Source organism: Seriola aureovittata, chromosome 24 (assembly GCF_021018895.1).
Source record: "Seriola aureovittata isolate HTS-2021-v1 ecotype China chromosome 24, ASM2101889v1, whole genome shotgun sequence".
NCBI lineage: Eukaryota > Metazoa > Chordata > Actinopteri > Carangiformes > Carangidae > Seriola > Seriola aureovittata.
The window spans coordinates 10,804,374-10,815,943 of NC_079387.1; the positions used below are offsets into that span (position 1 = coordinate 10,804,374).

An 11,570-nucleotide genomic window follows, 5' to 3' on the forward strand; every position below is an offset into this window, starting at 1 on the left:
TACACCAAAAGTCCTGTTTTCACCTGTGAGCAGAGACGCTTCTCTGGAGGATGATCTTTAATCTAACAACAGGAAACTTCCTGAAAGTCAGTTATTCTTCAGCTTCAGATCAATATCTTGATTATTTCACAGACATGTAAACATCTTTGTTAAATGAGGTTTTGGATAAAAAAAACTCCCAGTTCGAACATTTTCCTATAAATGACACGTTTGCTGCATCAGCACAGAAACGTCTGTGATATTTTCACTCTCAGCTGTGTTTTCTTCATTTCACACACGTTTTCAATCGAATCAGAAATTAGATTCGTCAGCGATCATGTGACTGCAGGTCGGGTTATATGAACACTGAAACTTAGAAGCATCAAAATGAGACTTTATCTTTGGAAACCGGTTTATAGACGAAGAACCTTGAAGGACCAGAGAGGAAATCTGAGGGAGGTGACAGACTTCTAAACAACAGGAAAATATTTCATTCAAAATGATTCAAAATGAAAATGTTATTATAATTAAATATTATTTACATTCAGAGCAGAGACAAAGCAGGAACTTTGAGAGCCTGAGTTGGTGTGTTGGTGTAATGGATCACCCTGAGCCCCCAGAGGAATCCTCACTTTCTACTCTGTTGTGATTTAATTAAATCAAAAATTGCATTAATTAATATTAATTAGATCAAACATCTGTCATTATTTACCCCAGAAACATCAGTAGGAATGAAAGAGAAGATTCAGACAGACACATATATGTTGTCTCCATACTGTGGAAGGGGCTTCTGGGAAATGTAGGAGTGGAGTCACCAGCTGAGATTGAAAAGCAGGTTCAGGGAACGTGGTATATTTCAGTTCTTCACCACAAAATAAGAGGGGGGGGGGGGGGGGGGGGTTATCCAGGTGGGTCCCAGCAGAGTGAGTGAGTGAGTGTGTGTGTGTGTGTGTGTGTGTGTGGGGGGGGGGGGGGTTAATGTCACTGTGAGAGAGCAGATAGAGGTGAGGGTTTATGGTCACAGGTGTGTTACTTCCTCACCCACAGCACAGACTGTTATGTCACTCTGGACCAGGTCTGAAATCTTTCAGAGGGGAGGGGGTGCGGGGTTTGGGGGGGGGTGAGAAAGTTTTGCAGGTCTTGGACTGCGCACCTGAGACTTGACTTGAAGACCGGGGTCCAAAGGGCAAAGTGAGCGCGCGCCAGCCCGGACAGTCTCGTGGCGCGGTGTTTGTGTGTCCTCAGCTGACAATAAACAGATGAAGGCGGCCGCGGGGCCTGTGCCACCCCGAGGGGAGGAGAGGACGGAGCGGAGGGCAGGTCCAGCAGGGCGCGGTCTTCTTCTTCTTCTTCTTCTTCTTCTTCTTCTTCTTCTTCTTCTCCTCCTCTCGCGGCACCTCATCTGTACTGTAGTAGGATCTCTTCCATTTCCATTTCTGCCAACAGCCCTGCGCCACAGGGACGCATTGAGAGCAAAGCCGAGAGGCAGAAACCGCTGCGGGGACACCCTCTGACCGCCGTGCCCAACAGGCGCAGCCAGCCTACGCACCGCGCGCCTCCGTGTCTGTCTGTAGCCCGTTTCTCACAGCTCCGACACAGAGAGGCCGCTTTGAACCTGTCTGCCAAGATAAACTCACCTCGCCTATTTATGCCCCTGCCTCCGCGTGCACTCGGGACAGCGCAGAGGACAGGTTCAGGTCTTTCCAGCTCGTCTCCAGCGGCGCACTGGCCACTTTTACGCGCCGGGAATGGCGACTTTCGGGGACTCGGGGATGAGTCCTGCTCCGTTACGTCCACTCTAAAATTATCAAGGGGAGCCCACGCGAGGGGGCACATCTAAAGAAATACAGCGGTGACATATTGGGCCACCCGCCGGGGGAGTGACACACCGGCCCCGGGGCGGAATGCTGCTCCCGACGCTGGTGACGTGCCTCGCCGGGTGCGCCTTTCTCCTGTCGCCGGTCAGCGAGGGCTGTGGACCGGGTAGAGGCTATGGCAAGAGGCGGTCACCGCGGAAGCTCGTGCCGCTCGCCTACAAGCAGTTCAGCCCCAACGTGGCCGAGAAGACGTTAGGGGCCAGCGGGAGGTACGAAGGGAAAATAACCCGGAACTCTGAGCGCTTCAAGGAGCTCACCCCCAACTACAACCCCGACATCATCTTCAAGGATGAGGAGAACACAGGTGCAGACCGCATGATGACACAGGTAACCCTGCCGGCTGCCGTAGTGCCTTTTAGCCCGGGCCTTTCAGCGCTGTAGAAAATGTTTAGGAGGTGTTTCAGTGCGTTACTTGCTGCACTTTGCCCAGTCTTTAAACGCGTGGACGCTTTTATCTTTTCCCGCATTTCTTGTTGACTCAAGGCTCGTGACTGTAAAAAGAAAAAAATCACTCACAAATAAAATGAAGGTGAACACGCGCGTTTCAGAGCAAATCTCACAACATGCGCTTAAAATAAATGGTTTTAACGCTGTTCAAAGGTTCATTTCACCTGCTTTCATTCACAGCAGCTGCTTCACTCGAAGATCATTTCACCCTCTGTTCAATAAAACTGCAACTTTAACTCTTTTCCAAATCAGAATCAGTCTGAGGTGGATTTATCTGGAAGCCCTGATTATAAAAGCTGTGTGTGTGTGTGTGTGTGTGTGTGTGTGCGTGTGCAGAGCAGCGCGCTGACACGGTGTGTGAGTTGTGGAGGTGACCGGTGTGAATCACAGCTCTCTCTGCGCCACATGGAGCTTCAGTGTGGGCAGCTCGTGCGTAAAGGAGGGCAACCCCGCGTCTAAAAATGTATGGAAAAGCGGTCGCTCTTAATTAAAACACTATGTCCTCTGTTTTACATCATGTTTTTTGGTGGAAAAACAGCCAAAAGTCGTATTTAGTTAGAGCCCGGGTCAAGCGTGTACTGATGTTTACCGTGTTCGTTTTTAGCCCGACTGCCCAGAGTTAACAGTCGCCTTTTGGACTGTCAAAAATTTTTACGACACCGTCATTGATGTGGCCCCGGGTGGAATTTATTTGACTCCCAATTTCCCCAGGAATAAAGTATTTATATCTGGCTCTTGTGACCGCGGGCTTCCTCCCCGAGCGGCAGCGTTTATGTCCACAGACCCACGTGGGGAATGAAAGCGCGCACTCCAGTCTGGAGCTGTCACCTCTCCGCGCGCACTGCAAGAAATATCCGCCGGAGCGAGCTGTTTTAATGCACGAGGCAACATCTGCAAATAGGAATGAGTTTCTTCCAGATGTTTTTAGTGCAAATAAAACAGACCCCCGAACTTTTCACTCCCTAAATCCTTCCACTGTCACAGATTCACTGTCTCCTCTTTTCTCACCCAGTCGCCACATTTCCCAGAACATCCGCCCTGAACGAGCCGGAACCGTCACATCAGCTCATTTCAACCTTGTTCACGCAGCTAGAAACCCAGACATGTCTTAAACTGTGAGACGTCTCTCCTCCAAACGGGACATTTTTTGCAGCGCGCACCCCGAGCCCGCTGCGCGTCAACGGCGCTGACCTGCACACAATTTATGGGCTCCAAGCCGCAGGAGACAGCCTCCTGTTTGTCTTTTGCTATTCCGTGTTACTTTTGTGTTTGTTTTCGCAGCGCACATGTGCAAAAATAGCTTCACTTGTGTCGAAGCTTTAATTATACAGATTTTTTTTTTTGCCTCTTTAGTTTTTATTCGCTTTTTCCTGGGCGCTGCGCTGCACACAGGCGCGACTGTTCAGGGGAGAACACGCTGCTAAAAGTCTCTTTCTTCACGTTTAACTCCAGATTTGATGAATTTCTTTTACGTTCAAATCACATGTGAAGAAAAGCAACAAATGCAACATGAATTAACTCGTATCTGAGATTTATTTCGGGGATTTGTTGCATAAAGATTTTCTTCATCTCCAGCGAAGCATTTAGAAAAAGTGAAAACAGCCTCGTTGCGTTGGACTCGGGTGAAAACAACATCTGGTTTTCTCAGATTCTGTCCCTGAAGTCTGTCCGTGAAGCAAACGATCCGTTCAGGGAAACTCTCCGCAGCGCGGAGGTGCGGAGCTGCGCATATAGACGCATGTTGTCAGCCTGTGCGTCCAATGTTTGTGCAGCCAGCGGTTTGGTGCAGAAACCGCTCCTACAGAAACCCCCGTCCATCTGTATACCTTGAAAGGAAAACCAACAAAATGTATCGTCTGATTTATGAAGTCCAAGTCGTTGCTGTGACCGCAGAGAGAAAACATAAGACGTTAAAATCCACACTGAACACTGTGAAAAGGCATCTGTGGCCGCCGAGCCGCGAGCTATTCTTATCACAGCCAACATGGAAAAAGACATTTATAGGGTTTAATCCCAGTTTTCAGGCCGAACAGGGAGAGATTCAGGAAACGCTGCATCACTGAGACGTGCATTCAGAGCTGCTGCACTTACACAACCTGGAGTTAATGAGACTCTTTCTTCTTCTTCTTCTCTCTCTGGCGGGTTGATGAAGCTCCAGTGGCTCCAGGTTTCACCCAGATCAGTTTTAGTCTTTCAGCTTTTAGACCTGGAACAGTGAAGGAGACTCCGCGGCTCCCATTCAAACAGCTGCTTCCTAAACATCTGGGCTCATCTGCTCTTTAAGGCCCAGGGGTGTGATGACCACGTGTCTCAGGTCTGTCTTCACCTCTGACCTCATCGTCCTGTCACATTTGACATCACATCAGATATGTAGGTTTAAATGCGGAACAGCGCCCCCCTCAGGACAAACTGTGTCCGAGACACGTTTTTAACTTTATCTAAGTTTTTTTTATAAAGTTTTTAAAATCTCATCATCCTGTTAAATTTAGATTGAGTGTAACGTGCCACAGCGCCCCCCCCCCCCCCCCCCCCCCAGGCAGAGCTCTGCACATTTCTACACCAACTCTCACCTTGTGAACCATGTCAAAATCAGACCAGGTGTCTCTGAAAGGTCACCTGAGATAGTGCCCCCCCTCCCCGCCCCGCCCCTCCCGACAATGCAGCCTAGGTGTGGACCAGATGACTGAGGGGGGGGCGGAGGATTTATTTGCGTCAGCCGGAGCAGGAGGGAGCTGAGCGAGTCCCTCAATGGGCCCTCTCACCTCCTGTTTGCTCACCCTGACCAGACTCCAGGTTTAGAGGGACGCTGAGGACCTCTTGTTCATGTAGCTGCCACCCCCGTCACCCCCCCCCCCCACACACACACCCCCCCCTTCACCCCCTCAGCTCCCCTCCATCCCCAACATAGCCTCCTGGCTCCCTTCGCTCGCCACAGAGAGCAAACATCAGGCCGAGCTGGGACAGCAGAGGTGCATTGTGGGAAAGCTGAAGCCACAGACAAGGGGGTGGAGGGGGTGGAGGAGGTTGACGGGGCTGATGGGGGGTGACGGGGGTTTGGTGAAGTGAAAGGATGCAGGTAGACTGGGTCTTTGTGAAGAGCCAGAGTCCAGACCTCTCTGGACCGGCTTTAAAGGTGCAGCAGAAGAGGGCGGGGCTTAAACGTCGACATCATCATCGATTTCAAACAGCAGAAGTTCAGAGGTCACGTCTGCAGTCTGTGACGAGGAATGAAGAGAGTTTAAAGCTGCTGTCCATCAATAATCAATAATAATGGACACTAATCCGTCTCTGTGTTGCAGCGCTGCAAAGACAAGCTCAACTCTCTGGCCATCTCGGTGATGAACCTCTGGCCCGGGGTCCGGCTGCGGGTCACCGAGGGCTGGGACGAGGACGGCCACCACTCGGAGGAGTCGCTGCACTACGAGGGCCGGGCGGTGGACATCACCACCTCCGACCGCGACAGGAACAAGTACGCCATGCTGGCGCGGCTGGCGGTGGAGGCGGGATTCGACTGGGTCTACTACGAGTCCAAAGCCCACATCCACTGCAGCGTCAAGTCAGGTGAGAGAGCGCAGGTGCTCAGAGAGGGGAGGGACCAAATACCTGAGAGAAACGAGATGAACCAGATTTCATCACATTCAGACTAAAGATTATTATTCAATTATTATTTAAGTTCAGAAAGACTCTTTTAACTTAACCTTAAAGCAGCGCCGACCTTTTCCAACTCACGCTCCGCTAGAAAAGCTCAAAGAGCGTTGGCGCCCACGTCCGACCCGGAAACAACACGGACACCAAATAATGTTTTCCCAGAGCAGACTGAACCCAGAGCAGGAGACGCTCCACTCTCTTTTAATTCTTCCTGTCGCTAACCAGCTCTCCACTTTCACTCGCCAGTTTTTGCATCTTTTAACGTGCAATCAGACTGAGATAACAAACAAGGGCAGGAAGTGGTCTGACCGGCTCTCAACGTTTTTAAGCTTTTAAAGATCATTTCTTTTGGAAACTTTTAAAAACATAATTTATTATATTATATATTTTATCTTATTTTTTGCAAATGATTTCCCTCTCGTCACACCGGTGGGTCCCGGCCCTGTGACAAACAGGAAGTACGTTTAGGAAGAAAGCATTTTTAACCAGGAAACGTTTTTCATGAAGGTGACGTAACACGGTGAGGAGACGATGGCGGTCTTGGTTAAAATATTAATGAATCAACAGTGACTGAAGACATTTCAATATTTAACCAGAACCACCATCTCTGCACCAGGAGGAACTCCAAACCTTTCAAACTCCAACAGTCGGAGAAACAGTGAATTTAATTTGCTGCTTTTCTGTTTCCGCAGCAGCTTCTAACAGGAAGTGCTTCTGCTGCCTTTTCCCGCTCTTCCTCTCCTCTGTCCCTGATCACTAACTCTCCTCTGGCTCCTGCTGTTCGTGGCTTTCTCGCTTCTCCGAGCGTCAGGGCGGGAACAGCTGTTTCCTGAAGGCCGTCACCAGGGCAAGAACACACCTGTGTGACGCAGGCAGAGCAGAAGAAGAGTAGTTGCCCCCCCCCCCCCCCCCCCAGACCTCAGATCAGCTGTTTTTACTCTTGTAGTTTAATTCTGCAGGTTCGTGTCAGACCTTCCTCTGCTGTCGCCTGGTTTCTTATTCTTCATGTGTCACTTAGTGTCAATGAAACATTAGACATTTCTACTTTTTAAACTTTTTAACTTTAGATTTTTTTAACTTATAAACACACCCTTCTACATATTGATGTGTACGAGAAAATAAATAAAAGAATAAATATAAAGTCTAATATTTCATTTTATGATCCGTCTGATGTTTCATTGACATTTGTATCAAGTATAATTATCAAACTAACTTTGCTTGATTTGAAGAGGTTCCAGCTTCTTTTGGTCATTATTGATTTGATTGATTTCCATATTGTGGCAGTTTTCTGAACGACAGGATGAGGTGACGCTGAGACGCAGTAAAAGTGAAGTGACGCTGCTTTCAAAAATAAAAGCATGAGGAGTTTTTTGTTTGTGCAGGAAAGAGAAAAACAGTTTCTCCTTCAGGTGATGAGCATCAGTGGGGGTGTCAGGTGTCAGGTGTAGGCGGAGCCAGTGGAGAAGCTTGTTAGCCGCCTTGCTTTAGCTCAACAGTCTCCTCTGGCATCTGGACTCTGGACCTCCAGATGTGGTCAGGTTGATGCGGTGGCCCTCAGGTAGAGCCTCAGGTAGAGCCTCAGGTAGAGCCTCAGGTAGAGCCTCAGGTAGACCCTCAGGTAGAGCCTCAGGTAGACCCTCAGGTAGACCCTCAGGTAGACCCTCAGGTGTGGAGACACAGACGCAGGACGTCCTGTAGTTTCTTCTCTCTTGTGGCTGCTGAGGTCCGACTCTCTGCTCGTCCAGCTTCAACATATTGAGCGGTGTGTTCTGGGAAAATGTGCAGTTAGCATGAAAAGTAACACGTGTGTGTGTCGTCACACACGTGCTGAAAGTCACACACTCCTGTAAAAATGCATCAGAATTTAAACCCCACCCCCGACACATTTTACTCTGAGTGGTAATGAGATTTTCCTTTTTCCCTCTTTCTTTCTCCTTTTTCCTACTTTTTCTCTCTTTTCCCTTCCTGTGTCTCCTCCTCTCTCCTTCCCTCCCAGATCGGGTTGCGAGGGCCCAGTCCTTGACTTGATCAGAAGGGCAACCAATCAAGTTGGTATTTTTTTCACGTTTTTGATTTCTCCTTTTTTTTTTCTCCTGTTTTTCTTTGAAAATTCCTCAAAACAAGAAAAGAAAAGAAAAGAAAAGAAAAGAAAAGGTTGAGAGGGGGCGGCTGGACTGTAGTCAGCCGGAGGGAGGAACCACTAGGGGGCAGCAGAGCACCAGCACCCAGTGGGTGAAGGACACAGGGATTAATAATCTGCACATTTGATCAGCACAATGTCACTGAGGTGAAACAGGAAGTGAGCGACACAGGAAACACTTTTCCTTCTGAAATCAAACCATTTAAAGTGTTTTGTGTGTCTGTGTGAAGAAGCATGTGTTTCACCGTGATTTATTGTCTGTGATCAGATGTTCATGTTCATCACCACATTATCAACTCAGAAGATTTTTCCACTTCATTTTTATTGATGTTGTTTTATTCCAAATGACTTTTATCTGGGAGATAATTTAAATCCAGGGAGCCGTTGTGTGTGAAGCCAAAACAGGAAACAATGAGTGATCAACAAGAGAAGTTCATCCTCACACTGCTGAACGTTCAATAACAGGAAACAGGTTTGACATCAGCTCATAGATCCACATGTGTTTATCTGTGTGCAGTTTACTGATCTCAACTCACTCTGGCTTTTAAAGAAAAACACATTCTGTTATATGAAACCATAGCAACACAACAGACAGTTACAATATGTTTATGGGATGTTAAAGATGACACTGCACTCTTTAATACAAGCGTGTGATTCATGTGCACAAATGAAATAATCTGAGATGTAATGTTAGAAATTCATAATTCTGACGTGTCAAGATGCATCTAATTAAGTCAAAACTGTGATTTAATAAAGCAAAATTATCCTTTTATAAAATCATAATTCTAATTTATCTTGATTTGATAAAAAAATAAGTATAATTTTAAAAAAGTATATTTAGAATATACTTAAAAATATAAATAAAAGTAAAATAAAAGTACAATTAAAAAAAAGTATAGAATAAAAAGAGTATAAAAATACATATAAAGCAAAATACAATATAAAAAATGCCACCTGCTGGAATCTGTAAGAAAATGTAAATATATAGAAATATAATAAAATAATAATTTAATAAATGTTCTAGTAAAATAAATAAAGGAATTTTATAGATGTGTAAAATAGATCAATAAAAATGGATGAAACCTGGGAGAGACACCTGGAGTCAGGTGTCGGTGCGTCAGCTGATTTACCTGCTGGCTGAGTTTCCCGCTCTGCTCCTTCCTCCTTCACCTGACTTATCTTATCACCTGACCTCAGCTCTCCTGCCCTCCCCAAATATTGATCCCGGAGAGACTCCAGTCCTCAAGAGTCACTTTCAAGTGCCTGGACACACACACACACACACACACACACACACACACACACACACACACACAAACAGGAGCTTTTATCTGCAGCTCAGTTTTTGTTCTTTTGTGTTGGAAAGAAAAAAGTCAATATTTATCTGAAGGGAGTTGGAAAGTTTTATTATGTGCTCATGCCTTTTTCCTACGGAAGCTCATTCCTGCCAAAAAGAAAAAAGATGAAGAATAATAATGTTTAAATCTAAATAAATATAAAAATACTCATATTGCTGTTTTTATTTTTATGATTTTTAAATGTTATTTTTTATTTTCCGTCCTCCTTCGCCGCCTTTGACCTTCCTCTCTCTCTGTCTTTCAGATCACTCAGTGGCGGCCAAGTCTGGAGGTTGTTTCCCCGGCGCGGCTCAGGTCACGTTGGAGAGCGGCGGTCAGAAGTCCATCAGAGACCTGCGGCCCGGCGATCGAGTCCTGGCCTCGACGGGCAGCGACGGCAGCGGGGAGCTGCTTTACAGCGAAGTCCTGACCTTCCTGGACCGTGACCCCGTGACCCCAAAACTCTTCTACACCCTGCAGACAGAATCCGGGGCACAGCTCTCGCTCACCGCCGCCCACCTGGTGTTTGTATCAGAGGGGAACTGCTCAGAGGGGGCGGCGCCGGCCCGTGGCGCCCTCAGGACTGTGTACGCCAGTGACGCCCGGCCGGGACAGTGTGTGCTGGTGTCGGAGGGTAAACCGGGACAGAGGCACAGAGAGGGGCGTCTGTCTCGGGTCACCCGGGTCAGTCTGAGGGAGAGGAGGGGGGCGTTTGCGCCGCTGACCCGGCAGGGCACGGTGGTGGTGGACGGGGTGGTGGCGTCCTGCTACGCCGTGGTGGACCAGCACTCCCTGGCTCACTGGGCCTTCTCCCCCCTGAGGCTGCTGCACAGCTGGACCGGGACCGCCGGACCCCACAGCGATGGGATCCACTGGTACTCGCAGCTCTTACACTGGCTGGGGGGGGTGCTGCTGGACTCAGGACGCCTCCATCCACTGGGCGTGGCCCAGGACGACAGGTGAGGGAGGGGAACAGGTAAAAACGAACAGACAGGAACCTGAACCCCCCCCCACCGCGTGGCGGACACGGACCCCAAACACAAGCCTGTCGAGCTGAACAGGACCGTGATGAAGGCGCTGACAGGACCGGAGACGTTTGGGTTCCTGCTGAGGCCTGATGGGAAAAAAGACGGCGTGAACGGACACACAGGAACAGACAGAGAATACGAGTCAGAGTGAGAAAGACTCAAACACACGTTTCACTTCAAACCTGAAACAATTATCCCTTAATTTATGAACCAAGCACCTTAATCTTAAAATAAGGAGCCAGAGATTCTGCAGTTTGTCCATTAAGTTAAAAAACTAAACACATCAAAACATTTCAAAAGCCATTCATTCAACTTAATTGGCTTTTAAGTGGTGCATGGATTTCCCCTTAAATGACATATTAATTAGTAATTTAAGGTGTTATTAAGGTTGGGATTTTAGTTTTCATTAGAGGTCTGAGATATTTTCATGTTGAAATAAAAGACGTCTTAAGGGATTTTAAAGTAATAGACAGTTAATGAACTAGGGCACTTTTAAGGTGAACTGTAAATTAAAGAATGGCTTTAATGTTGCTTTAATCAACAACAACAAAAAAACCCTTAATCCAAACAGAAACCCCTTAATATATTACAATCTGTGACTTTATCAATGAATTTAGCCTCAATCTGGAAAAACCTTTTAAAAACCTGAATTCAAATTTCATTCATTTGCACCTGAACATGAACCAAAAGCCCAACCTTCAGTTTAAAGGTGTTTCACCTTGAAGCCCTTAAACCAAGCTGATAACCCATTAACAATATTATAATATATATTAAAAGCCAGTGCTGTGCTCTTTGTAAATAAGTTGTTTGTAACTTTTACCGCTTTAAAACAGAGATTTAGAGAAAATGATAGAGTGTATTTAAGTGTTTGTTTACAGGAAATCCAGTGATGTTCATGAAGTTATTGTGGCTGAAGAGATATTAAAAAGATTTATTTTTGAAATTAAATTATGTGGAAATGAGCCGCGTGTCGCTTCATTCTTCTGTCGCTCTGATGTGATGAAGGTGTGGGTCACCTGTTGGCACGTGAACGCGCCTTCACTGACATCTACCGGCTCCATGTTCGAAAAGCAGGAGCCCTCTGCTTCATGTCTGTCATTGTGTGTCTGCAGCT

The 11,570-nt window shown here is 47.1% G+C and overlaps 1 protein-coding gene across 1 annotated transcript; it reads left to right on the plus strand.

Moving 5' to 3' along the window:
- Positions 1-1,109: 1,109 nt before the first annotated feature.
- Positions 1,110-11,411, plus strand: LOC130165371 (indian hedgehog B protein-like). Its single transcript, XM_056370598.1, has 3 exons — positions 1,110-2,183; positions 5,603-5,864; positions 9,694-11,411. The coding sequence occupies exons 1-3, from the start codon at positions 1,884-1,886 to the stop codon at positions 10,389-10,391; spliced, it is 1,260 nt and encodes a 419-aa protein (XP_056226573.1). The 5' UTR covers positions 1,110-1,883; the 3' UTR covers positions 10,392-11,411.
- Positions 11,412-11,570: the final 159 nt, after the last annotated feature.